At 35.5% G+C, this 27,768-nt stretch overlaps 4 protein-coding genes across 10 annotated transcripts; 2 read left to right on the top strand and 2 right to left on the bottom strand.

The window, feature by feature from the left end:
* The first annotated feature begins 1,690 nt into the window (after nucleotides 1–1,690).
* Nucleotides 1,691–12,453, top strand: LOC114479246 (serine/threonine-protein kinase MAK-like). Of its 6 annotated transcripts, XM_028472817.1 has the most exons (16): nucleotides 1,691–1,716; nucleotides 1,821–2,013; nucleotides 3,321–3,375; nucleotides 3,525–3,646; nucleotides 4,714–4,796; nucleotides 4,964–5,096; nucleotides 5,875–6,046; nucleotides 6,213–6,380; nucleotides 7,451–7,768; nucleotides 8,640–8,824; nucleotides 10,367–10,464; nucleotides 10,554–10,679; nucleotides 11,041–11,115; nucleotides 11,228–11,332; nucleotides 11,816–11,911; nucleotides 12,003–12,453. In XM_028472817.1, the coding sequence occupies exons 2-16, from the start codon at nucleotides 1,886–1,888 to the stop codon at nucleotides 12,140–12,142; spliced, it is 2,004 nt and encodes a 667-aa protein (XP_028328618.1). In that variant the 5' UTR covers nucleotides 1,691–1,716; nucleotides 1,821–1,885; the 3' UTR covers nucleotides 12,143–12,453. The 6 variants fall into 6 exon arrangements, with proteins under 6 accessions (XP_028328618.1, XP_028328623.1, XP_028328619.1 ...); XM_028472822.1 differs by lacking the exon at nucleotides 1,691–1,716 and having other exon boundaries at nucleotides 1,750–1,973; XM_028472818.1 differs by lacking the exon at nucleotides 1,691–1,716 and having other exon boundaries at nucleotides 1,750–2,013; nucleotides 8,643–8,824.
* Nucleotides 12,137–14,252, bottom strand: LOC114479247 (transmembrane protein 14C-like). Of its 2 annotated transcripts, none has more exons than XM_028472823.1 (5): nucleotides 14,196–14,252; nucleotides 13,945–14,042; nucleotides 12,953–13,054; nucleotides 12,793–12,880; nucleotides 12,137–12,716 (listed from the first exon to the last, which is right to left on the bottom strand). In XM_028472823.1, the coding sequence occupies exons 2-5, from the start codon at nucleotides 14,018–14,020 to the stop codon at nucleotides 12,662–12,664; spliced, it is 321 nt and encodes a 106-aa protein (XP_028328624.1). In that variant the 5' UTR covers nucleotides 14,021–14,042; nucleotides 14,196–14,252; the 3' UTR covers nucleotides 12,137–12,661. The 2 variants fall into 2 exon arrangements, with proteins under 2 accessions (XP_028328624.1, XP_028328625.1); XM_028472824.1 differs by having other exon boundaries at nucleotides 13,945–14,036; nucleotides 14,196–14,249.
* A 262-nt stretch (nucleotides 14,253–14,514) lies between these two features.
* On the bottom strand, nucleotides 14,515–19,624 carry LOC114479420 (p21-activated protein kinase-interacting protein 1-like). The gene is given in 13 exon segments (XM_028473086.1): nucleotides 14,515–15,238; nucleotides 15,499–15,539; nucleotides 15,541–15,596; nucleotides 15,598–15,630; nucleotides 16,187–16,286; nucleotides 16,361–16,458; nucleotides 16,531–16,626; nucleotides 16,628–16,677; nucleotides 16,774–16,826; nucleotides 16,906–16,980; nucleotides 17,166–17,277; nucleotides 17,990–18,158; nucleotides 19,332–19,624. Coding segments are annotated over 13 exon segments (1,134 nt in total). The 5' UTR covers nucleotides 19,407–19,624; the 3' UTR covers nucleotides 14,515–15,062.
* Nucleotides 19,625–20,848: 1,224 nt separating this feature from the next.
* LOC114478747 (poly(U)-specific endoribonuclease-C-like) lies at nucleotides 20,849–27,116 on the top strand. Its single transcript, XM_028471961.1, has 7 exons — nucleotides 20,849–20,945; nucleotides 23,237–23,336; nucleotides 24,683–24,794; nucleotides 24,896–25,017; nucleotides 25,284–25,396; nucleotides 26,116–26,269; nucleotides 26,374–27,116. The coding sequence occupies exons 1-7, from the start codon at nucleotides 20,935–20,937 to the stop codon at nucleotides 26,632–26,634; spliced, it is 873 nt and encodes a 290-aa protein (XP_028327762.1). The 5' UTR covers nucleotides 20,849–20,934; the 3' UTR covers nucleotides 26,635–27,116.
* The last annotated feature ends 652 nt before the right edge of the window (nucleotides 27,117–27,768 follow it).

The following is a 27,768-nucleotide window of genomic DNA, read 5'->3' as shown; positions in this document are numbered from 1 at the left end:
TCAATAAGAACATTTAAAATCATCAGTAAAATCAATTAAAATCATCAGTAAAATCATCATGACATCAACAACATGACCAAAAATCTCTCTCAATCATACGCAGTAGAGAAAAAAAGTGCCTTTAACTTTGATTTAAAATGTTCACATTAGATGCTGACTTCAGCTCTGCTGGCAGTTTGTTCCACTTCTTTGCAGCATAACAACTAAAAGCAGCATCACCATGTTTACTGTGAGCTCTGGTCTCCACTATCTGACCTGTGTCCATAGATCTGAGAGACCGGCTGGGTTCATACCTGACTAACATGTCACTGATGTATTCTGGACCAAACCCATTCACAGATTTATACACCAGCAGCAGACTTTAAAGTCTATTCTGAGGCTGACTGGGAGCCAGTGTAAAGACTTTAAAACTTGAGTAATGTGTTTCTGACCTCTTTGTTCTGGTTAAGACCCGAGCTGCAGCGTTCTGAACCAGCTGTAGCTGTTTGATGTCAGCAGAAAATTCCCAAAATGACAGATAAATATACAAAATGACAAAAAACTCAGAGAAAAATACACAAAAAGACAAACAAATAACAACAAAAAAACCTTTGTTCTTTCCTGCCTTAATGCTCAGATTGGTCGTTATCTTTATACTGGCATGAATGTTGATAATGTGATCTTTGTATCAGACTATCACATTTTTGTGGCCCTGCTGTGATAAACCGTTGCCCATGTCTGGTCTATTGTATCGTATCATTACCCCCACCCCATAGGGGTGTTGGAAAAAATTGATTCGGCGATATATCGCGATATTACGTCGCTCGATTCTCGGATCAATTCAAAATGCATCCCGTTTTTATCTATTTTTTATTTTTATTTTACCTTTATTTAACCAGGAAAGTCTTTTCCACTGCGGGAGACATTGTAACTACACAAAGAAGTGCACTGAAACCTGGGCATGTTGACCAGCTTGTGTTTTTTCTGTAAAATCTAAAAAGAAAGTACTAACTTTCTGCATTTATGTGTTGTTCTAGGCATAAACCCTAGTTAAGTTGCACTAAAGTCAAAGTTGGTTTAAAAGCCACAGGCAGATTGTATGTTATTTTGTTTATTTTAAGTTGTTGGCACATGGCATGTTAAAGCCAATGTTTTGAGTGTAAAATATGCCACTAAAATATATTTCATACATATTGTTCTCATGAAGGTGTACACATTTACAGATTTGTTGTTTCTTAAGTCATATATAAAAAAAAAATTGCAATAATCGCCTTATACTTCAATATTAGGATATCGTATCGTATCGTGACCTGTGTATCGGGATACGAATCGTATCGCCAGATGCCAGGCAATACACACCCCTACCACCCCATGAAATGTATGTCTTTATATTGTTTATATTGGTACGTGTTAATTTCCCACACAGAGATTACCTCTGACTGGTTACAAAATGACAAATGTCATGCATTATTTTTCTTCAACGGCCTTTGTTTGCATTTTCTCAGTCTGGTTAAAAAAAAAAAAAAAAAAAACAGTCAATAAAAAATAATTATCAGTCATGGAATTAACACTGGATCACCCATGTATAACTGTATGAAACATTTAGTTCTCAAAGCTGTGTGTTTACATCTTAAACTGGGTTCTCTCCTGTGTCCTGATCACATGACATGTTTAATCCAGCTCCTGTCTCACAGGATCACTCTTACTCTGGCATCACTGAGGCTTATCTGGGGAAAGGTGAGACGCTGTTTCGCAGGCAGGATCAAAACAGACTTCTCTACAAGCTTTTTATCTTACATCACTAATCTGATGATTGGAATCTATCATCTATGTCTTTGCAGGATGGATGGAAGCCTAACAAAGCAAAGCAGTGGATGATGTGTGGAGAGATGACTTTCTGCTCACTATGACAAACTGCTGGACCATGTGGACCATCAATCGTTACACCACCTTCAAGCAGCTGGGGGACGGCACGTATGGCAGTGTGTTACTAGGTAGGAGCAATGAGACCGGGGAGCTGGTAGCCATAAAGAGGTGAGTGGAGCTGTAGGAAAACTACATTGTACTGTAACACACTGTATTTCACAGCTTTAAGCTGATTAGAGAGCTATAGAAAGTGCCTCACAGCTCCACACAAACATGTTGTGCCCTCACATGGTGAAACTCACAACATCAACAGAAGAAAATACTGAACTTTTACTAACTACGAACTGCTACTACTGCACAACTTTTTCTTAGTGAAGCCAAACAAAACAACTCTGCCAAGCTGGATGGTGACACCTTCATCAGATTCAGATATGTTGAGCATCTAAAGCATGCATTACCACCCTCTAGGATCAAGTTTTCAATGTTAAAGTGAAAACAGATCCTGTAACTGACTTCTGATTGTGCATGGGTGGAGAAGTATCCAACCACTGAACACCTCACACTTTACTTGACGTTTTATACATAAGGCTGACATTACGCAGTCATTATCTGTCATGAGCATGAATACGGTGTCATGAAGGCTGTCATTAAGTGTTGTTTGCTAAATTATGACACCTTTGAAGCTATGTTGGCATTTTATGGGTTAGGTGGAGGGATCTAGTGGGGTCAGGTAGGGTTATTGATGCTAATGACAGATAATGACAGCATAATGTCAGCCTTATGTATAAAACTTCAAGTAAAGTGTTACCAAAAATGTCTGATATCAAAATGGGGTCACAACCCAAAAAGGTTCGTTCGGAACCACTGATTTAATAAATTAAAAGCAATAAACGGATCAAATATATAGATTGACCTAATGAGCATCTCACTGTCACATGTACATTTATTTACGCCGTCTTTTCCAGGTTTTATTTTATTTTATTTTTTAAAATCAAATTTCAAGGTTTTTAAATGTCCATCTTGATTATCTCTACAGAGATTTCCCTCTTCAACAAAAATATGTTTTTTTGGCAATGTCTGAGGGACAGATTTAAAAAGGCACAAATGAGTCACTGAACCATTAAACCGGGACGTGATGTTAAACCGTCCTTTGAGCAAAAAAGATGGTAGTCACATGAGGTTTACCATTTGAGAGTGATGTGGGAGCTATGTCTCAGATATGGGATGGATGTAAATTTGGGGCTCATCATCAGTAGTGTTCATTTGAATCACGGGCTGTTTCCTCCTTTTAAACACTAGAAACCCTCATCAAAGGTGGTCAGCTACAGGGTGATCAAGCCTGAACTTGCGTCCCATAACTGTTTCCCATTCTCTTCCCTTTTTGCAGCTTTGGGCCACTTCACACTCGGTCTGTGTCCTTTGATCTACGGGACATTATTACGGTAGAAATATCAATGCGTTGTGTTTCTCTCCAGGATGAAGAGAAAGTTTCATTCCTGGGATGAGTGTCTGAATTTAAGAGAAGTGAAGGTAAGAGTGAGATTCACCTTCAATAATCATGATATATTCCAAACAGCTTTGCGTTTCGTTACGGGATGTACTCTAATGTGTTAATAATATAGGTTAAATCCAGCTGATCTTATAACATTACTGCTTTACTTATTGATACTTCTCATCAGTCTCTGAAGAAGCTGAACCATGTTAACGTGGTGAAGCTGAAGGAAGTTGTCAGAGAGAACGACCACCTCTACTTTGTTTTCGAGTACATGAAAGAAAACCTCTTTCAGCTCATGAAAGAAAGGTAAACAAACTGCACTTTGTTTAGTTCTCCATACGCAGGACGGACAAAGTGATGGATATGTTTTTGTTTATTACTAATAAGGAATACTGGGGAAGTGGTTTGCAGATCAAACATAATTGCATGTGTAATACATACAACATTCCTGATTTTGGACAAGATGTGAAAATTGGTTCTCAGTTCATGCCTTAGATTTAACCCTCACCCTATAAATTCCAAAACAAAATTTCTGGAGAAAATGCTTCTATGCATATGCTTAAATAACCATCAGCTTTTTGCAACATTTAGCAACAAACCACATTTAAAAAAAAGTACGTGAATTTTTTTTTCATTACTTTCATCAGATTTACAGCAGTTTTGTGAAATTTGTGATATTTACTTTTCTCGTAAAAATATAATGTCAGTGTTAAATGACAATATTAAATCTAAATCTAAATGTTTAATATTAAATCTGACTGTTAAATCTGACTGTTAAATCTGACTGTTAAATCTGACTGTTAAATCTGACTGTTAAATCTGACTGTTCAATTTGAATGTTACATTTAAAGGTTAAATTTAAATGTTAAATCTAAATCTAAAGAATCATCACACACGAGACGTGATGTTAAACTGTTCTATATTTATGTTTAACGTTTAGATTTAGCGTTTAGATTTAACGTTTAGATTTAACGTTTAGATTTAACGTTTAGATTTAACGTTTAGATTTAACGTTTAGATTTAACGTTTAGATTTAACGTTTAGATTTAACGTTTAGATTTAACGTTTAGATCTAGAATTAACATTTAACAATTAAATGTAGCATTTAGATTTTATGTCAATGAGAAAAAATAATCACAAATTTCACAGATGTTGCTGTAAATCTGGTCAAAAGTCAGATAAAAAATTCACATACGTTTTTTAAACGTGGTTTGTTGCTAAATGTTGCAAAAAGTTTATTTTATCATGCGCAACTTTTACGATCGGCGCCCCATGTGTACATACTGTACAGAGGCTTTACCCAGTGAACATGAATGTAACTGCAGTCTAGTGTTCTTTCTTTGTCCTGTCTTTTACCACTGTGCTGCTTCCAGAGAAGAAAAGATGTTTTCTGAACATGAGATAAGGAACATTCTGTTCCAAGTATTATCTGGCTTAGCATTTGTACACAAGCACGGTAAGCCTTCTTTTTCCTCTTTGTTTTTTTTTTTTTTTAAAAAACTTGATTGTCAGGTCCCAATAACTGTGCCTATAATATCAGATGTGATCGCCATCTAAAGCTGTGTTATTAGAAATGTTCATACTGAAAAACATCCATGAGTGTTTGTTTTCTTTTGATTTCAGGATATTTCCACCGTGACATGAAACCAGAGAACTTGCTGTGCATGGGACCAGAACTGGTTAAGATTGCAGACTTTGGACTAGCGAGAGAAATACGTTCACAACCACCATACACAGATTATGTGTCCACAAGATGGTGAGAGTTAATTGAATTAAGGATGTTGTAGTCAAACAAAGCACTGTGCACACTTGGATTAAAGAAGGAAAGATGTATCATTAATGACCTATAATAACTTCTGATTCAGTTTCTTTCACATTTAAAACTTGACTGTATTAACCTTCTTATTATCCTCAATTTCCTCAAATATTAAACACATTTTACCCTTGGGGTCAATCTGACCCCAAGGGATATTTGGCTCCAAAAAAGGATTTTCAGAATAGTGTTGACCAACTTTTTGTGTCAGGCACTTTGTTATTGACCTGTTCTCTAGCGCCACCATCAGGCCACACTTTTAAATTAGAATGAATTTATCTAGAATAGTTTTCATCTAAATTTTCTGACAACATAAATGACTACAAGAGTATGAACCCTATTGGTTGTGGTGATCACATGAGCTTTCCTGCAGCGCCACCGTCAGGTCAAACTGAAATTTCAGTTTTAGAGTTAGTGTATCTCATATGTGTACAGTATATCTTGTAAGGTCACACACACACACAAGTTTTCCGCAGCTAAAACAGCTTGAGGTCAAATTGACCCCAGAGGAAAACAAATGTGTGACAAATGTGTTCACAATTTACCCATCAAATTAGGAAAAGTCATGAAATATGAATATAAAAAAAAAGTAAACTATTATTTTTTGAATGATAAACATTGAATGGGGTGAAACTGACCTCAAGGATAATAGGATGATTAATATGATTATTTTCCATATTAGTATGCAATGCTTTTGGTGTATATTTATGTATTATGCCAGGTATCGAGCCCCAGAGGTTCTACTGAAGTCCAGCTCCTACAGCTCACCTATCGACATGTGGGCCGTGGGATGCATCATGGCAGAGCTGTATACGCTCAGGCCCTTGTTCCCTGGCAATAGTGAGGTGGATGAGATCTTCAAGATCTGCCAGGTTCTGGGAACCCCATACAAAGTGAGGAAAACCTCACGAGAGCACCCTGCAAAGTGTTTCTTTACTTACCTCCAATCAGTAGCTTTGACCTTCTGCTGGAGCCATACTGACTTTTGAATGTCAATCAATAAATGGTGTAATAATAACACACTGGTTCTATCTAACTTTAACTTCCCCCCAAAATCAGTCAGACTGGCCCGAGGGCTTCAACTTGGCCACCTCTACCAACTTCCGTTTTCCAAAGTGTGACCCCAGCAACCTCAGGTCATTGATTCCTAATGCCAGCGATGAAGCGATCGCATTGATGAACGACATGCTGCAGTGGGACCCTGAGAGAAGACCAAGTGCTGCACAGGTACATTAAAAACACACGTTTAGACCTCATGATATTAGATATCGCATGAATATCAGTTAGAAAAGAAAAAAAAGTATTAGATTATATCAGCCTGCATTTAGCATCTTCAATACAAGCATGGACAATGAACAATTTTGTGTTTTGTTTTGGGGGTTTTTTCCTGCCCTCCACTTGTTCCCATCACATACTGACAGTAAAAAAACTAACTGAAATTAATTTGAGTTGTTATTTTTGCTAAATGTATAGTAAGTTTCATGGGATTTATTAACGCTAATTTTCAGGATTTTGTAATTTAAAAAAGAATTATATTTAATTGTAGAATATGATCATGATTAAGTTAAACGAGAGGTTATTTTGCACTTTTTAAATTTTATTTATTGAGGTTATTTTTCAGTGTCCTCTAATTCTTTTTCTTTTTTTTTTATTTACCATACTTTATGAAATTGTAGAATATTGTCACCCTTTTTGGGTCGTGACCCCATTTTGATATCATAAATTTCTGGCGACCCCAGGGACTTTTTTTTCTTCCTCTCGAATTAGATGTTGATCTTGTTTATTAAAGTGTGTTACAAATACAAAATAGCCAGAATTTCTGCACAAAGTGACAAGATATTTTTATACCGCATTTTATTTGAACTAGATTGATTTTTTAGATAGTTTAAGAATGCAGTTGTTTCATATTTATTGTGTGTGATGTGTTTTTTTTTTTTTTTTTTTTACCAATTCCTAGACATTTAATTTCATTTAATTTTAATTCCAGGCAACCCCACATGGGGTCACGACCCCAAGGTTGAAAAACACTGATGTAACCCATTGGTAAAAAATAAATGGGTCAGTTTTTCCTCATACTTACTGTTTTTGACATCACTATAAAAATATAATAAAAGTATGCCTGATTCATGCTGATATTGTATCAGATTGATATTGATGAACACTGAAGGCAGCGATATTGGTATCGTAACGGAAGTGAAACAGTTGTATAAGGACATTCCAAGTTTAAACGTGAAAGATTACGTACTGTAATCTCTGCAGGTTTCACTCAGTATATTTTCTTTCTTTCTCCCATGCAGGCTTTGAGATATCCATACTTTAATGTAGGCCACGCCGTTGGGACACCCATAAATTACCCAGAGCCTCACACCACACATGAGAAGATGTCCAAAGAAGCCACCAAATCAGCACCGCTGACCTTTTTGAATAAAGACTCGGACCCCTGCCAGTCCACTGATCAGCTCCTCAAACCGACCCCCTTCCCTCAGGGTAACATGGACCACAGCACCATGCAGCTGGTTGGTTCCAGATCACTGACAGACAGGCAACAGGAACCTCTGAGCCTGGTGAAGACCAGGCTACCATCTGATCTACCACCATCTGTGAATAGATTCAAAGTAAACTCTTTACTCAGCTTAAATAGATTACATTAGCTACATTTAATGTTCAATCTGTATATGAATGTTGAAACGCGAGTCATCTCGATCAGTGGTTCTCAACTAGTATGGCTTTGGGCCCCAAAAAATTCCTCAATAATAAATTACAACAATCTGATTTTTTTTTAATTAAAAATCAGAAATCCTACTGAATATCACAGTTAAGCAACATTTTATAAAATATGTTTATTTAAAATACATTCAAATAAATCATGACGGCGATCATCCTTTTATAGTTTTAATGAACTGCCTTCAATCAATAATAAAGTATAAATATATATAAAACTAACTAATCTGGTGAGATTATAAGTGTCATTACTACTGCATAAACAAGAGCCCTTCAAAATAAAGTACCACACCTGTGACCCTGTAATGAATATGGGTCATGACACACAAGTTAAGAACCTGTGATTCAGATTATTGTTGGATTTGAATTTGTAAATAAACAGTTTGATCTGCTGTCTTTTTGACACGCACGCACACGTAATACTTAACTTTATACATAAGGCTGACATTACGCTGTCATATTATTACGACACCCGTCATTAGCATGAATAAGGTGTCATGAAGGGTTATTAAGTGTTGTTCATTACTCTAACCCCTAACCCTACCTAACTCCAGATCCCTCCACCTAACCAAAAAAATGCCAACATAGCTCCAAAGGTGTCATAATTTATCAAACAACACTTACTGACAGCCTTCGTGACACCTTATTCATGCTAATGACAGTATAAAGTCAGCCTTATGTATAAAACTTCAAGTAAAGTGTTACCGATACATCTAACCTTTGACAAAAAGTAGATACTCTGAAACAATGCTTCTCTTGCTGCAGCAGGAAGCTGCCACAGGAGCAGAAAACTATGCGTCAGAAGTTCGCGCAGCACGCAGACGATGGGGAAAGACGTCTGTCCAGTCATTTGACAGCTGGGATCACAGTAACAGCGCAGACACTGGAGTCTCCATCTCTAAAAAACCTGCAATCACTTCTTCAAAAAACAGTGCTGCCGCTGGACAAAGGTAAATCCTTAACTCTCAACCCAACTTTATTTATATAGCGCAAATTACAACAAAGTCATCTCAGAGCGCTTAATGTAATATATGGTCCATAGTAAGAAAAAAAGAAAGAACCCAACAAGATCCACATGAACAAGCATTTAGCGACAGTGGGGGAAACAAAAACTCCATTTTTTTTATGGGACGAAATCTCCAGTGGAACCAGGTTCAGAGGTGGCAGCCATCCGCTTTTACTGGTTGGGTTTAGTGAGCAGAAGGGCAAACAGAATAGAATAGAAGGATAGTCCAAGTGTCCCAGACAAGTTGAGCCGTGAACCAATAATTGAGGAGAAGGCACAGACTGCAGGAAAACAGGATACATTATGATACACTCGTTCCTAGGGTTAGGTTAACATTAAACATCCATGCTCTGAAATGCTACCACGATACACCAGATTTTGCCTTGTACTGGTCGCATGTCATGATATATGGCAGTGTTTCCCAACCAGGGGTACGCGTACCCCTCAGGGTACGTGAGCACATTGCAGGGGGTACGTGGAAAAAATAAGAATTTATTTTCAAGATAATAAAAAATATTCTCAGTCATTTCATAAGTCGGTCAATAAAATGGTACGTGTGCGCAATGACTTGTTTTTAAAGTGTAAATGCCTGTTTAAAGGGGACGTATTCAAAGAAGCTCCTTTTGTGGTAAATGGTCATAAAAGTTATATATAACACAGGCAGGTTAATCATTTGTTTTATATTTATTTATTTACATTATTATTTTATTTATTCTTATTTTTTTCCTAATTTCAACTTTATTATTTTTCTTTAATAACAATATAATCATAATATATTAGTAAAATAATACAAACGTTCACTATAATATTATTTCTTATATTTATCATTTTTATTGCCTTGAAGGCAACATCATTTTGTGTTTAATTTGAGTTAAATAAAAAGATAATACCTGAATATTAATTGTTCAATTTAAGAAGATGAAATAAAAACTTGCATTGAATATTCAGTTGTGTTATGTTCTACTTTTGGAGAATCATGAACATATGAGTGAGGGGGTACTCATGGTATGGCAAAAAGGCTCAAGGGGTACACAAGACAAGAAAGGTTGGGAACCACTGATATCTGGGGTGGACATCACTGTAAATGGTGTGAAGCAGTGTGAGCAGTATGATGGATTATGCATTTGAAGAAAGGCAGTGGCTATTGGTACGGTTGCCGTATCAATATTCCTACATTCTATCCGTATGCAGCGCCCCTCATTGGCCAGTGTAGGTTACGTAATAGGTCATTCATTGGCCAGTTTAGGTCACAACCCTAACCCTAACCCTAAAAATTGTAAATATAAGGTTATAACCTAACCCTAAACCTAAACCTAACCCTAAGACACTACGTACGTGTACTGAGGTCAATTTACCAATAGCACCGGGGGTTGTCCGTGACCATACGCATAGACACTTTCTAAAAGAAATGGGCCACAAAGTTAAAGTTTCCCAATAAATACATGTAAAAAAATCTAATATTTCAATCTAAACCATCTGAATCTAGATTCTTAGAATCAAAGGCTGGTGTGGGAGTAAACCAGACCAGCTCCTCCACCTTGTCAGCAAAGCAGCACTACCTACGCCAGTCCAGATATGTGCCTGGTAAGTGTCACAAATAGCATCTAATTCCAATGACCGGTAGTTCATTTTTCAAGCATATTTATTGATTCGTAAACATTTTGTCCTTTTAGGTGTTAATCCAAAAAGTTACAGCACGGCAGGAGGCCGAGCGCTCGGCAGAAAGCTGTGGGGCAGCTCGTGCTCCACGAGGCGCCAAGACCAGGAGATTCCTCTGAGTAAAAGTACCATGACTCTGAGTAAACGTCAGATGTTACAGTAAAGCTTCTCTTTATAGAGCTTTTCTTTGTCTGTCTTCTCTCTCATGCTGTTTAAAAAGATTGAAAACACACAAAATTTACCTCCTTGACCAGATTGTACAAACTTTTCAGGTGTTATTTTCTTTTGTCATTCAATAGCCACATTGTTTGCTATATTTCTAAAACTATATAATAAATACCTCCAGGGTGAAATTATACGGTGCTTTTCTAATAAAAAAAAAAAAAAAATCATTACTCACTAAAACCAGTCATAATTTCCTGCAGATTAAAAGTTGTCTAAATTGCAACACGGCATTCAGTTTGCACCAATGTTGTGAAATTTTCTTTTTTTTTTTTTTAGATGCAGTTCTTCCTAAAATAACAGGAAAGCAACCTCTGCTATCCAAGCCTCCAGATAACCTTTGTACGTCCAAAGGTACCGCGCTCAGATTTATTGACATTTCCTGGAAACCCCAATCCCATTTATCAGGATTTTAACATTTTCCACTATCAATTATTCATTAAAATTATTTTTTTGTCTTTTAAAGCATCTCTCAACACCAAAACAGCCATGTCATCTTTCTGGAAGACTGAAGCTGTGGCCTCCGTCCATCAGAGGATTACACTGGATCCCATAGGAGGCCCCTTGGCTGGTGAGTCCCCAGTAATAAGACATCCTTTATTACAGTGGTTTATTACTGATCCGGGGCCATGTTATTACCATTTATGTCAGCATTTAAAATAATGACCAATATGAGCATAAACCATAAACACTAGAAAGAACTACAGTTTTTTTGTTGTTTAGAGGCATCATTGTGGATGTTTTGTAATTTCATGCTGTCTTTTTGTGTACTCTTGTCATTTGTATATTGTTCTCTTGTTTTTTGAGTCATTTTCTGTATTTTTCTCCAATTGAGTGTATTTTTTGAGTGATTTTGTGTATTTTTGCTTTGTTCTGCACATTTTCTGGAACTTCGTCTGTTTTGCTGTCGCTTTTTTTTTTTTGCATTTCATATTTTTGTTTCCTTTTAGGAAGCGTTCTTGTACGCAAAGTCCTTAATGTCACTATATCCTGCTTATTCCACTTTGTTCTGACTCTGTCATCCTATATTTTTATCCTCTTTCTTCATTTCTAGTCGATCTCTCGGCTGCTGCTGATCATCGACTAAACTCTATTCAAAAATCATCCAAAACCAAGACCCCCACAAACAGGCTGGCACCGACGCATTATGGTATAGAAACTATAAATATAATCAAAAGCTAACATGAGATGAAGTCAATTTCAGTTTTACATGTTGTACTTTATTTGATTGTCTATCCTAGAGGACGAAACATGGAAGAACACATCTTTGAACGCTCAGCTGCCTGGACGGGCAAACGTCTTCTCCAGGAACACAAACACTCAGCCAGTGAACGGACGGGTCGACTGGGCAGCCAAATACCCCCAGATGGCCCCCCAATAGCACAGCATAGCCAAATGTTTTTAACAGTGTTTAACGCTAACAAATCAACCACAGGATTATTGTATTATATTAACCATGTAATTGAATGATCAGTATTTTACCTTTTTACAATTCCCACTATGAGCATATTTAAAAGTTAAAAAAAGAGAGTGGGGAACAGTTTTATATTGAAAGAATTTTATGTCAAATAAGAAGAATAGGTTGGAAATAAGCAAGTTATTCACATAATATTTGTAGAAAATGAAAAATAAAAAAAAAAGAACAATGAAAGAAACTGTTTTCTACATTACATCAAAGTAATCTATATTAAACTATAGAGCTAATACACTTGATTTCTGGTTTTGTTGTCCAAACCTGGTCCCGAACGGCAGCTGTCCTGCAAGATTTTGCACAAGCAGGACACCATCCCTCAAGGACGTGGCTTAGATTTTTCCTACACAAGACTAGCAAATGTACACAGCTTGGTCAGATTAAAAAAAAAAAAAACAAAACAACAAGTGCTTAGTATTTAGAGAAAGTTCAAGTGGTGTAATGTCCAATCTTATCAGTGATGATCTTTCCCAACATCAATCCACTGAAATAAGAAAAAAAAAAACAATTTAAAAACACACACATGATGCTTAGAATTGTAATTTTTGCAACATATTTACCTCGCCAAAGTCATTAAACCGGCTGGCATGAATTTCCAAGTGCTGAGAAACCTGAGTCCCATTATTACAGTCAGAGTTGCTGAGGCACCTGCGCTCAAAGGATAGGAGAGGTTCTAGTGAATGTTGTGTGACTGTGTAACAAAGTGAACTCCATCCTCACCAAGTAAAAGCAATGTATTCTTGGGATTTTGAGATCGATGATGAGCACCGATTGCAGCCAGGATACCAAACAGGAGCCCTGCTACCAGAGAGGGGACACTGCCTGGAGGAGAAACCAATCAGGTTTAATACACAAGTTAAAGAAGGAAAAAAAATGCTATGATCTGAAGAATTATTCATGAAAGTCGATCCAAAGAAAAGAAATGTTTGTGCAGTTGTTTTTTTGGTTTTTGTTGTTTAAAAAATAAAAACGTGGCTTTTCTGAACAATAAATACATCCCTTTACTTTGACAATGCATTAAAGGTGCAGTCTGCAACTCTTATAAAAGTGACTTTTTGTCATATTTGCTAAAGCTGTCACTATGTAAGGACAGCTTTACATGAAACTAGTAGTTTGTGTGAAAAAAACAGACTCATTGATTCCTCCCTGCTGCTCCTGCAGCCTTTGGCAGATTGCCAGAATGCACCGCGACTGAACAAAAAGAACCAATCAGAGTCAAGATTGTGTTTGATGGACTGTGTGACAGCTGTTGATCACAGTCCCCGCCCCTTTCCCAGGGCTGGAGTGCCGTCTTTTTAGGTAGTTAGTGCTGCTTGATTTACATTATGTTTGATTTGTAATTGTTACACTAGAACTCTGTGGTGCATGCGTTATTTGTGTGGGCTGCTGTAAGTGACACTGTGTTGTTGCTGCTGCTGAGGTGTTCATATTGAGAGAGAAAAGCACTACAGTAATGTGCTTTGAACAGAGCATGTTATATTACTGTGATGTTGCTGTCGGACTAACGTTAGCTTGTTAGCTCCTCTGAGGGAGGGACTTCAGAAAGTTTGGAGGCAGAGCAAGAGAGCAGCGGGGAGGGAGGGATCTGAGAGTTGCGGACTGCACCTTTAAGTCTCAAAACTAGCCTGTTTGAAGACAAAACAGTTTAAAGCTTTGTTTTTAGTATCGTCTGTTGAATGAAATCAGAAATCAGAAGTGCTACATTATCTCACCTGCTTTAATAAATCCCATGACTCCTCCAGATAAAACCAGAGCCGCATATCCCAGTCCCATCCAGTCCAGAGCCATGATGACGTCAGTAAACCTGCAGCTGACCAACACACAGCCTCATCTCAACCAGTACAACATTAACCACTAACCTCATCTGGTCAACAACTAGTAAAGCAGGCCCATAAGAAAGTAGCACATAGACACTATTTTTTTTAAAGATTACGCATTGAATTAAACATGAAAAATTAACCACCTTTTATGAACGTTCAGCAACAGCTGTTGACCAAACTTCCGCACAACTCGGAAACACCAGGTTTCCGGTATTATTCAATGACATTTCAAAATAAAAGTGGAACCAGCTTTTTTTTTTTTTTGCCACTTTCTCTTTATTATACAATGGTGCAAAAAAAAAGTTAATTGTTGGGACAATTATGTAATTTCAAAGTGACTTTTGAGGGAAAGAATTTAAAGAATATATATATATAAATATTCTTTCACTCTTTAAAATTCCTTTTTTATTAGGAAATGTTTTTGTTTTTTGAAAAAAAAAAACAAACAAAAAAACTCCCAATAGTGTTGATCCCCTTATTAATAATTTAGCTATCACACAAATTTGTGCACATCATCACCTTTATAGTGAAAAAGTGTTTGGATGATGTACATGCCCTATAGGTGACGAACAAGATCACTTTTCTTTTTCTCTCTCTTTATTTTTTTGTTAAACCATATTATTCATTTTCTAAAGCTGAGAAAGTGTCACATGATGAGATACAACCATGGAGGCCCTGATCTGTCTGAACATTACATGATCAGTGTGGGTGGGGTTCTCAGAATACCCAAGAACTGAAAACAAATAAGTGAAACTGTTTAAAATTCTCTTTCTGCTTGAGATGGTTTTACTCCTAATCATACAAAGCTTCTTTATATTCAAATGAACAACTTGGGTGTTTAAGATCCGTACAAAAAAAAAGGCTTTGATTCCTCTGATGTCATCTTGATGCCATCTAATATAAGAGTATGAGCACAATTAAAAGGCACAATCCTGAGTGTTTCTGTGCTTTTCATTAACATTATAAAAAGGGATCAGTCCAATGTGTAAACATTCATCATCTTTAAAACATCACAGCAACAACAGCTTCCATCTTACATGTGTTAAAACCAAACAAATTAGAAAATTTGGCATTTTTATTTCACACTTTTTTTCTTCTTTCTTTTTAGGGACGCTCTCGTCTTCGAGAATAACTTCTTCCGTTACAATTCTGACTCTTTTTTGTCTTTGAAAGCTCCTAACAAGTTCTGTGGACAAGACAAAGAAAACATGTGAACACTGCAACTCTGAAAGTAAATACAGTGCATACATCGAGGAAAAATGCTCTTTCTTAGCTTTAGATTTTCCATCTTTTGTCAGTACAAACTTTCTTATATACTGTACACACTGATGCGTGTCAAAATGTTTTTTAATTTTACCTCCCCAGCCTATTGCTATGAGTCAACTCTAAAAAAATATATAACATTTTATTCTTTGTAAATAATGTTAATAAATGAATGTGGCCCACCTTCAGAGGTTGTGGCCTCAGGTTTTTCTGGGCTCCTGTTGTTCTGATGATGATGATGACTTCCACACAGCGAGGCATGTCAGTCTAGCTGTTGTGTTTTACTTCCCCTTGAAGGGTGGGACACTGCAGTTCCTGGAAGACAATAGGGAACTAATTATCAACGTATTAGTACCTTTAATTAATTAATACTCCACTACAGATAAGAGGGAGAAGATGGATGGATGAAAGGATAATACCTTTTACTTTAAAAAATTATCTTTAGCAGATTTCAATGTAATTATTATTATTCAGTCCATCTAGAAACAGTAGTACTATATTATATACTAAGGGCAGCACAATTAATATAATTTTAATCGTGATTAAATTTACCTTATCGTCATTGATTTTTAACTGTTCTTGTACACTGTAAAAGGTTGCGCTCTAACAATGAATGTATATAGTTTTAGACTCTAAAGTGTTCACATATTGTTTGTTAAAACATAGTTAAAATAAAAATACAGATGTTTTCATTAACAGGATGACTAATCATGATTAAATACTCGTGATTAAAATAATTGTGAATGATTTTTTTGGGCCATAATTATTTAGAAATATAGCTAGTGTTTTTTTTTCAAGATTTATTGATGCTGGACGGACGAATTATACAACATGCCTCGATCCACTGTTAATCAATCAGAGAACAAAGTACCTCCTGCAGAATAATTTTCCACATTTTGATGAATCCATCATTTGAAGCAGTCACCATGACGCAGTAATCGTCCATCATCAAACTATCAACAGCTTTTACTCTGAAAAGAAACAGGAAACATGCTCAAAAACAACACATTAGTCAACACATCCTGGTGATTTACGTGGATCTTACCTGGTTTCATGAGCCTTAAACTCACACACAGACTTAGCCTTCTCCACATCCCATATCCTCACAGTTTCCTCATCTCCCGTGACAGCCAGGAGAACGTTCTGGAAGAAACCAGCAAGCTCATGCCTCCAGACAAGCTGTAAAATCACCAAAACACTCTGACTGACACTCACATTCAGGAACTTAACAGATGAGATCCTCTTTGGGTTTGTGATGGTTCCCGTCACCGACGCCGTCTCCAGGTCGTACACTTGAACTGTGTCGTTAAAACACAACCACATATTTGTCTCCGTCTGGAGACCACCGCACAATGTCTGCATCTGTTTGGAGGTTTAATCAGAAGAGTTTGTTGTGTCACAAACAGCACAAACAACCAAACACAGCAGCTTTACATAACATGCAGGATGAAGACTCACTCTGTTTGATATTCTTAATGAACGCTGATCTTCCATTGATGAGATTCCACGTTCTGAAAGGATAAACGATGCAATCATCTTATACGGTTTCAGAAAACTTCGGCTAAGTTGCAGGACAGCGGTGAGGCCTACCTCAGAGTTTTGTCAGTCCCGACTGAGAGCGCCAGTTTGCCAGAAGGATGGACAGAGAGGGACGTCACATGACCTCTACAAAAACAAAAAACATTTCTTAATCTCCAACTTGTATCAAAAAATTCTTCCATGAATATGAGATATGAGATAGTAGTTATACATTTAGCTAAAAACATCAGAACATGTTATCACTATATAAATGCTACAATAAATTACAATAAACTGCAATAAAATTAGGAAATTGCATTTCTGTGGCTTACTTATGAGCTTTAATAGATTTTAGACACTCCCACTTCTTTGTGCTCCAAACACACAGCAGTCCATCCTCTCCACCGCTCAGCAAATGAGACGATCCATAAAAGTCCAGGCAAAGTGATGGTTTCCTGCACAGAGAAGAATTCAAATAAGATCAATAATAACATTACATTTCTTTAAAACCCTTTCAATATAGAAAGTGTCTAGAAATACGTTAAACGGGACTATGGGTAGTGCACTCAAGGATTCTTCCTTCCGCTAACGTAGGTTTGAATGCCCACTTTTGACATATATTTTTTTAATTTTAACAAATTTAACACGGCAAATTCCACCCTTAAATATACATATCAGACAAAAATAAAAATTTTAGGGTATTTCCTGGGTTAGGGTTAGGAATAGGGCTATACAACTGACGGAACTTTAAGTCCACGTGGTGCACCTATCACGTCACCTAAAACTGGCCATGAGGGGCGCTGCCTATGCATAGAGTGGCAGTCTATGGATATATTTCTGTATCAATAGCCACAGCCTTAAATATATTGTGTAAATAACCAAGTTGAACCATCTGCACTTCCTCTTTCGGTGTAGCAAACAAAAATCTAAGTTATTTTTATAGGAGAAAACAAGCAGAAACCCATTTTAAAACTCCTAATTACTTAGAATATGGCCACACTAAGATGTTAATCAGAACACATCGTAGGATGAGCTATTAAGGAGAAATTAAGCAAAAAAAAAAAAAAAAAAAAGCAAAATGTGGTCCAAATGCAATTTCTTTGTAGAAATATCAAACCTACTTCAACATAACCTGGTTACATTAAAGGAATAATATCCTCACCATCATGATGCAGCAAAGACCCGTGCTCGCTTCTCTTCTTCATATTGTACAGCTGTATGGTCTCATCTTTGCTTCCTGTGACCACAAACTTCTCACTGGCAGCTACAGCTGAAATGGAGGCAGTGTGACCATGATGGGTGAAGTATGGCTTGGGTGTCCACTCCTGCACACGGAAACAAGTTTAAATAGGCACAGAAATACACGTTTAATAAGTCACAGTGATAAAGCGCAATAAAAAATAGCAAAACAACTCAGATTTTGACTACTGAAGTTTCTTTTTAACTGTTGGTTTAAACAATGTCATTTTAACAGCACAAGCACTATTTCCTCAATGTGTGGTTTGAGATTAAACAGACAGCAGCAATGGAATAATGGAATAACTCAAAAATAAACTAAAATATGGGATTAACAAGGTAGATCAGTGTTTCTCAGAGAGGGGAAAATTAACAAATGAAAGCATTAAAAAAAATGGGGTTTTATAAGGTTTGGTTTTAGTTAAAAAATTATAATCATACTAAATATTACCAGCAACCAACAGAATGACAACAAAAACACACAAGATAACAGAAAAACATACTGAATAATAAAAAGAACATACAAACAACAACAAAATGACGCCACGCACACACACACAAATACTATTACCAGCAATACACAAAACGACAACAAACAACTCACTAAATGAGAGAAAAATACACAAGATCACTACAAAATACACAAAAAACCCTAAAGAAAGACAAAAAGAAATAAGAAACAACCACACGACACCAATAACACACACACTGAGAGTAAATAATTAAAATAATACCAACAACACACAAAAATAACAACAAAAACACACAAAATAAGAGAAAAATATACTGAATAAAAAAATAAAAAAGAACAAACAACAACACAATACACCAAAAAACACACAAGATGACACAAAAAAACAGACAAAATAATGACAGAAATGATCTGAAAATACAAGGGAAATGAGCAGAAATGATAAAAGCTATAGAAATAAATCTATTCAGGAAGCACTCAATATTTTTTAATTCCACTTATTTACAAAATGAGATCATTTAAAATGTGTATTAATGCTCATCCAACACGTCATTAAGCTATGTAGTGTTTTTTTCACAGAATTCTGAGCTAAAAAAAAAAAAAAAAAAAAAAAAAGTTGAGAACCACTGCAGTAGAAGATGATAAAAGGTGTGTGGATGTAGAATATTGGAGTGGGACACACTCAGCTGTGTGCTATTTAATTCATTTAAGCATATAATAATAGTGTCGCTGTAGTGCATTGTAAACACAATAACAACAATAAAACATTCTTAGTGTTTCAAAAACTCACTTTGTCGTCAGTTTTCACTCGGTATCCGAACGTGATTTGCTCGTAGCTTCCAGCGATCATCTCTATCACCGCCATGCTGCTGCTGCTGCTGCTGCACGAGCTAACCTGCTCGTGCACTTCCGTCAGTCACACCCACTTCTGTTTGAGTCGTTTTGATGAGGAACAAATGTCGTCTGTTAATAACTACGGACAAAGAAGACGTGCACTGTCAGTGTCAGTAACTTAAACATAAACTTTAAATACGATCACCGCTAAAAACACAACAACGTGGAAAATTTGCGCAGCCGCAAAACCTGCTTCCGCCCAAGTGGCGTTTACGGCCTTTCAAAACAAAAGCAGGGAGACATTTTCATTTCACTTAGTTTTACGACATTACTTTAAATAATAATAATAATAATAATAATAATAATAATAATAATAATAATAATAATAATAATAATAATAATAACTACTTTTCTTTTTGTAATCTTTGTGAATATTCTTGGCTAATTTTACTTAAATATTAATAATATTCTTACTTTCTCATATTAAAAATATATCCCAAAAAAAAAAAAAAAAAAATTTAAATGGAACTTAATTAATTAAAAATAATTGAATAAACAAAATCAAAACAAGCAATTTAATGTTTTTCTCTCTTTCTCTCTCTTTTTAGTGGTAACACTTATTTAACTTATAGATACTTTTTTGTACTACAGATATATATGATGGGACCTTTACTAATAACACAATATGGGTACAAAATTGGATATTAAATAATCCAGATTCACACAAGCAAAGAGTAAATCTTTAATTGTTTTTATGTACAGTTTTTGTTGTACAAGTAGACACAAAACACACACCTTCCAATACATTCCAAAATAAGTGTGTAAAATGTGTTAGGCCCAACTTCTTCCACTATATACTGGGAAGTTACAGTGGATATGTTCTTCCATAATGTAATAGGCTTTCAACCATTAAACAGTGAGTTTAAGATTCTTGCTTCTGGCAGAGGTGCAGTAAAGTCCTGCAAGCAGTGTTGTATAAACTGTTTTAACTTTGTAGCTATTTTCTATTTTTTCTATTTATCTTTTTTTTTTTTTTTTTAAATTAAATCACCTTGTATTTTATGAATTATTTCATACATGGAATAAACTGTACAACTTCATGTTAAATGCTAATTTATTGTTGCATTTCAAAGTAGATTTAACAACAAAAAAAAAACAGCAAAAAAGAAAATTCACAGATGAACTTACAATAATATTTATTACAGAGATCTTGTATCTTGTATCTCTCGTGTTCTGATTGGCTGACATTTGGGTGTTTTAATCTTATTTGTAAATTTGCTTTGGTGTCTGATGATCCACAGTGTTGTATATTCATGTTAAATTTACATTTCTTCTTCATCTCCAGAACAAATAAACCGACGAACATTAGAAAACAAAGTTAAGTGAGTTTACCTTAACCATCACAGAGAAAGGGGAGGGGCCAAAGGAGTAACTCCTGTGTTCTGATTGGCTGTTTTCCAGTGACAACGTCACGGGTGACGTCTCTGATAACTGTCCCCACGCTGTGGTGGTTTCAGGATGTAGAAGTTTGTGTAACGCTCTGCTAAGAACCAAAAATCATGGCTGGAAGGTAAGCAATAGGCATGTCATAATGGTGTCATTTTCCTCTTTGCAACACTTAATGATTCCTTTCTTAGCTACATTTTGACTGTTTTGCACGTTGCTAATACTCAGAATTAGATTTTTTTTTTTTTTTTTTTGGCTCCAGTGTACATGAAACTTTAATAAATTGAAGTTTTGTTTTTATTTAGATAACAAAACAACATTTATGATGATTTGTTTGTTGCTCTGTGGTTTAAAGGGGCATTTTGTTTTTGCAGAGGGATCTGCCAGTTAGTTATTAGTGTAAACAACAAACAGGACATTAGTGACCACAAATAGTGTGAAAGCATGCTTCTGTTCTCCTTTTGACTGCTTCATTTTTGGGTCTACACAGAGGTTTCTGTCATAGTACCTCTGAGTTATTTTGGTTTTAGTTTTATTTTTCTGTGTAGGTCTGATTGTCATTGTTACTTATCTATTGTGTTTCAATTCAGTCTTTGTATATTTTGTTAGTAATAAAAAAAAAGTTTCTGTTATGAGGTGTGGCTCTTCCTTATGTGGTGTCGAATGTAAAAACTCAGTCACTTTTTTATAGCTGACATATTTTGAGCTAATTTTTCTTTCATTTAAACAGACATTCAAGTAAAACAGCATGTTCTATATTACTGTTAAAATGTGTAGAAATGAAAAATAAATTTAAATGTAAATGTTAAATCTAAACATGCATGTATCTAAACATGCATGTACATCTAAATAACATTTAGATTGACAGTCCCTGACCTGCCCACTTTGTATAATTTGTAATAAAAATTGCTTTACACTTGGTGACCGATTTAACGTTTAGATTTACATTTAGCATTTAGATTTGCATTTAGATTTACATTAAACATTTAGATTTACATTTAACATTTAGATTTACCCCTGCGATCCTGAAATAGGACAAAGCGGGTCTGAAAATGAATGAATGGATAGATTTAGATTTACATCTAACATTTGCATTTAACTTTTACATTTTGATTTAACATTTAGATTTATTTTTCATGTGTACACATCTTTAACAATGGTATAGCACATGAATTTGTCTCAAATGAAAGGAAAGTCAGCTAAATGTTCAAAATATGAAACATTGACTGAGTTTTTACATTCGGCACCCCATACTTCCTGTCATATGCCTGTTACTCAACAGATCACCAATGAGTCAAACTTTAATTCCAGTCGATGTCCAGTAAACTAGTAGCTCTTTTGAGGACTTTATTTATATCTTTCAGGCTTTTAAGAATCAGGCGATTCTTAAAACAAACAGCGATGTTGTTTGTTTATCACACCAGATCAGACAGTATCATGTGAAAGTTGAGTAAGTTTCGAGCTGCAGTTCAGTGATAAAGGTGGGGGATAGTGTTGGATTACAGGAGCCATTGTGTTCTTGAACAAAGCTCCAACAAAAAATACATCATATTTGGTGCACAAACAAAAACCTGTTAAAGTAATGCAAGCTACTATAGAAATTCCTTTTTCGGAATGATTAAATAATTTTTGAATACCTGCTTATCTTGATCATTGTCCAACCTACAGTATCTGACTTTATTCTAGCCCCAAGGCAGACTGGACTCTGGACCGATTTCAATGTATCCTTCTTCTCTGCACAAATACATAACCCGGTGTCAAATTATTTAAATTAACCAGCAGCTAAATTAATACTTTTGATATTAAAACGCTTAATCCAAGTTTTGATTTAGTAATAACACAGACTATCTTCTGTGGTTCAATATTTATAGCACAGACATAATCCAACCAACATTTCCTGCAAAGCTACACACATCAGTTGTTTTATAATATTATTATTATTATTATTACTCTTGAGCCTGTGATATTATAAAATAGCTTTATATCATCCTGTTAAACGGCTGGAAAATGAATATGTTTAGAGTTGAATGTTTTTTGTTTTTTTTACTGTACCCGTGCACGTGTGTTTGGCTTAACCATCTAATTTATTCAACAGCAAACAGTTTTGGACTTCCCAGACTGGTTATGTGCACAAACTGTGCTTCTGTTGATTGTTTGTTCCTAGTGTGTGTGCATTTATATAAAGGGATATTCAGTTGTAATGTGTTATTGAAATTGCACGAGAAACTAATATTTATGTGAAGGAGAAAAGATACACACATTACAGGAAGTGGAATAAAAAAAAATCCTACAAATATCCCTATTAGTAACATCAGTGATGTGTATTTTTCTTCTGAATTGAATGAAATTGTGATAATGTAGCCACAACCTAAACCAACAGTTTGATTTCCTCCCTCTTTTTACCATGCATTGTAGTAACCATGCCGACCAGGAGCTCACTGAGGTAATAAACCAACTCTGGCGTCTTGATACAAACCGCCTGAAGCCGGGGACGGACTACATCATTTCCCTTCAGGTCAGGAAAATAAACCTGAACCAATCACAGAAGCCCATTGGGCTTCGTGAGTTTATTCCATCCTGTGACTGAAAAATGTGCGATTGTAGAAAATAAAAGTCTCGAGTCAAAACATTTTTGTCTTTTAGATTTGACGTCAGAAGAGATCAAATTCACAGAGTTGGTTCCAATTTGGTGAAATGACCAAATAGAGCAAATCTTTCCTCTGAGCTAAACTATCAGAATGGGACACAGTCTATGTTGAACTGACCAGGACACAAAGAGAAAGAGAAATATACAGTACCTTAGTGGTCTATTAAACAAATCCTAGTGAAAATATGAAGTAAATATGAATTCACAATCCCTATTAAGAGATGTTAATCAAGTAAACCTACATGATCATTAACTTTCCACCTTCACAACTTTTGAAAAAGATAAAAGTTTATGGGATGCTGTAACAAATCCTTTGGCTTCATGCAATGTTTGAGCCAGTGTTCTTCAACCTTGGGGTCGCGACCCCATGTGGGGACGCCTGTAATTTAAATGGGGCCACCTGAAATGCTTAGTAATTGATTGAAAATGATTACTGATTAAATATGTCACTTTTTCCAAATATAAATCTAGTTAAAATAAAATAAAATGTCTTAGCTGGTGCAATTTGTCACTAATCCTGGCAACTCATTCTAAAAAAATAATTGTAGGAAAAAAACGACTGGGGTCGCCGGAAATTTGTGATATTTAAATGGGGTAATGGTCCAAAAGGGTTGAGAACCACTGCTTTAAGCACCCCCGTGCCCACAATGCAAACATTGTTTGGATTGGAGATTAAATAAATTTCAGGAATTATCTTTATATGACAGAACCCTGTTTGTTTTCTGTAACAGGAAGTTAAAACATTACAGTGAAAATGTCAGTTTTTCTATGATACGACACTGAGAATATTGATGGTGTTGGATACAAGAGTCCCTATTGGTCCTTTGTGACACAGATTATGTAAATAATGTGCATATTTTCATCTTCATAACCACTATTCTTATTATCTTGCAGATCTTACATGAGTCAACAGCACAACACAGAACATTCTTAGACCATGTCATTGTAAAACCTGAAGGATGTTTTTTCTTTCTAGAGAATCACATTTTTGATGTTGTTTTTAAAAATGAACTGTAGTTTAGGTTTTATATGACACACATTAAACATAAAGTGATATAGCTTTGTTGTTGTTTTTGTAGTTTTTTTTAACTTTTGCACTTCCTGGTGTTTGGACATCGTCTTCATGCGTTACTGTTTAAGAACCCTGCTTGATTATTATAATATTGAAATGAATAGAACCACATTGATGATAATTAGTGTTTGTGTGCTTTTAGGGGAGGGCAGGTTATGTGGCTCAGGGCAGTAACTACGCCAGGGACCGAGCTCGGGCTCCTCTTTTCACCTACGTCAACGAAGACAAACTGAGACAGATGGAGACGTACTCTCGTAAGTGGCAGTGAGAGAACATGCACTCGAGTCACCTGCTGCTATTACTGCTTAAATATGCTGAGAATTCCTATTTTTGTTTCCTATTCCTATTATTGTAGATTTCATCAATTTGTTGGACAACTACGAGATGTCCACAGGTGTTTCAGAGACTGTCACATCGGAGGAGCTTCAGGAAAACAAGCTGTTTATCGACTCCATCCTGGATACTGAAGTGATGAAGGTGAACGTGGTTTTCTGCACACATTGTGATGCTTAAAGAAAGGTAAAGAGTGAAAAAGTAAATTAAAAAAATAAACAAGCCTACAGAGATCAGTCAACATTTACATAAGTGCAGGCTTTAAGTTTGTTACTTAACTTTTGTTTTTCTGTTTGTAATCCTGTAACCATGGGTTAAACATATTCTAATTAACATCTACGTTGTGTTTTACTTGACACGTTAAAGTTTTAAGACGTTTTAGTGATTTGTTTGTTTGTTTTTATTTTCAGTGTGCTCACAGTTATCTGGTGAGGAAGGGGCAGTCACCTTCAGACACTGTGCAGTTCAAGAGACAGCTGTTTAACATCTGGTTTCGTCTCTATCACAGACAGAGAGGTGGAGGGTGAGTGGAACGCTAACAGCAGAGGGAGCTACTGATATGAGAAACTAGAGCAAATCAAACAATCTCAGGGATTTTGTAAGACAGGTGTAAATCTGGCCAACTTTTAATGTTTTCCCCCTCTTAATAAAGTTTAGTTTAAATCTCATGGATTTTTGGTTTATTTCCAATATTAGATTTGATAATCCACAAAAAATGACTTGTTAGAGCCCAAAATGTAACAAGACCCAAATTGTTAATTAAAAAAAGTAATAAAACCTGAAATGCAGTAACTCATCAATAACGTAACAAAAGTCCTGAGCCCAAAATGTAATTTAAATTTTTTTTAATAAACCTAAAATGTTACAACTAACTAATATAACAAGATACTGAGAACCAAAATGTAAAAAACCTTTTTTTTTTTCATTATGACATTATGGGGCAGGATTAAAGGGCTTATTGCTTCAATGTAGAGTAGGTAGTAGTAGTAATAGTAGTATATATATATATATATATATATATATATATATATATATATATTGGGCTCAGCATCTTGGGTTTTATTACATTTTTTTTAATTCAATTTCAGGCTCAGCACTTGTGTTACATTATTGACCATTTATTACATTTTAGGTTTTATTACTTTTTTTCTTCATAACAATTTGGTTCTTCAGACTCTAACAAACTTGAATTTCCCTCTTCAGAACTATACAAATATACTGCATTTTCCTTCCCTTTAATAGTGCGGATTCCTGTGGGTTTGAACATGTATTTGTTGGGGAAACCAAATATGATCATGAAATCATCGGTCTTCACAACTGGGTCCAGTTCTACCTGCAGGAAAAGCACGGCCATGTGGACTATAAAGGCTACAAAGCAAGAGCCAATAAAGATACAGTGAGTTGTTCTCATGCTATAGATGTTTTTTTCACCTGACTCAGCAGATTACTGTAAATGAACAGCAGGGACTCAAACAAACCCGTGTTTGGTTTTGTATTCAGCCTGATGAGGACGACCATGTCCTGAACCTACAGTTCAGCTGGAAAGGCCTGGTGAAGCCAATTGGAGGTTCGTTCATAGGTGTCAGTCCAGAGTTTGAAGTGGCTCTCTTCACCATCGTCTTCCTCATGTCAACGGAGAAGAAGACATCTGTGCTGGTGAAAGTGGATGAGTACACGCTGGAGCTGGTCGTCTATCGCTATGGAGGATCTATTGGATCATCTTTTCCCAAACTGCTCAGCAGCAACAACAGGGATCTGTGAAATGTTATTTTACACAAGTGCACACATTACATGTCAGCTGTGATTTAACATTGTACAGTTATATATTAAAGAGTAGGTTTGGTATATATCAAAAAAAAAAAATTCTCATATAAAACCAGTACAAAGTTATCAAAAGCTTTTCTATCAAACGATTGTGTATGATTACAGAAAAATAAATAAAAATGCTGTGGTGTGGTATCTGTCTTAGTTGTTTTCTAAGAACGTAGCATGAAACTATGCAATAATTAAACTGCATTTGTCAATCAGTTTCTGCCATCATTACTTTATTTGTGTTACCCTTGTGATTTGATTTAAATCATCACTTTCAGAAACTACCATCAAGACATAAAGGAGTTAAGCTGCATCAGCAACGTAGACCCAATGTCAAAGAACCATTGGAGCAGGAGATGAGAAACATGAGAAGCCAATTTTCTTTCCAAATCAACGTATTTCTGGCAGTGCCATCAAACTGTCATAAACCTCTGAGCCTGAAGTAAATCCATGTACTGTTTTAGAAGTTTCTATATGGAATTTATTAAAAAGGTACATTCACAAATTGTTCATTTTCCTTGCTTTAGGATTTAATTATTAGACAAGCAGCTCACAAGACAATCCAACTCGATCTATTGGGATGATTTTTTTATTACTATATTTTTATTTACACATAGAAGAGTTAAAATTAGGTCACTATTATGGAAGTATAGAAGTATATTTGTGTATATTATTCACATTTCAATCCATAATAAATTATATTTTCAATCAAAAGAATTTTTTTTTTTTTTTTTGCAATTTATCTTTTTTTTTTTTCCTTTGGTTGAAAATATTTATTTTTGATTGAAGTAATAGAAAGAAAAAAAAACATGAATGAATTTTTTTTTTTTTTTAATTAAAGTGATTATTTTGGATAGAAAAATGTTTTTTTCAAATTAAATAATAAAAAACACACATCTTCCTCTATACACACAGTTTGATTCTTTGCCATAAGGTGTCTTTGAGCGCTATTAAAGGCTACACTAAATGTAAATAAATGTATTATAACAATTTTATTATTATTGTTATTACTATTTACATGTTGAAGAGTTAAAACTAAGGCACAATAATGTAATGAATGAAAATGCCAGGATTATTCTGGGC

This window comes from Gouania willdenowi, chromosome 17 (assembly GCF_900634775.1).
Source record: "Gouania willdenowi chromosome 17, fGouWil2.1, whole genome shotgun sequence".
In the NCBI taxonomy this organism is placed as follows: domain Eukaryota; kingdom Metazoa; phylum Chordata; class Actinopteri; order Blenniiformes; family Gobiesocidae; genus Gouania; species Gouania willdenowi.
This window is presented reverse-complemented; position numbering and strand designations above follow the sequence as displayed.

Bases quoted from the DNA above. Each gene is read 5' to 3' on its own strand.
- LOC114479246 (XM_028472817.1), top strand. From the start codon at position 1,886: ATGACAAACTGCTGGACCATGTGGACCATCAATCGTTACACCACCTTC. The intron at 3,376-3,524 runs GTAAGAGTGAGA...ACTTCTCATCAG, and splicing joins TGAATTTAAGAGAAGTGAAG to TCTCTGAAGAAGCTGAACCA. The intron at 6,047-6,212 runs GTGAGGAAAACC...CCCCAAAATCAG, and splicing joins TTCTGGGAACCCCATACAAA to TCAGACTGGCCCGAGGGCTT.
- LOC114479247 (XM_028472823.1), bottom strand. From the start codon at position 14,020: ATGGCTCTGGACTGGATGGGACTGGGATATGCGGCTCTGGTTTTATCT. The intron at 13,055-13,944 runs GTGAGATAATGT...TTTCTCCTCCAG, and splicing joins CATGGGATTTATTAAAGCAG to GCAGTGTCCCCTCTCTGGTA. The intron at 12,881-12,952 runs GTGAGGATGGAG...CTTTGAGCGCAG, and splicing joins GAATACATTGCTTTTACTTG to GTGCCTCAGCAACTCTGACT.
- LOC114478747 (XM_028471961.1), top strand. The intron at 24,795-24,895 runs GTAAGTGGCAGT...CTATTATTGTAG, and splicing joins ACAGATGGAGACGTACTCTC to ATTTCATCAATTTGTTGGAC. The intron at 25,397-26,115 runs GTGAGTGGAACG...TCCCTTTAATAG, and splicing joins CACAGACAGAGAGGTGGAGG to TGCGGATTCCTGTGGGTTTG.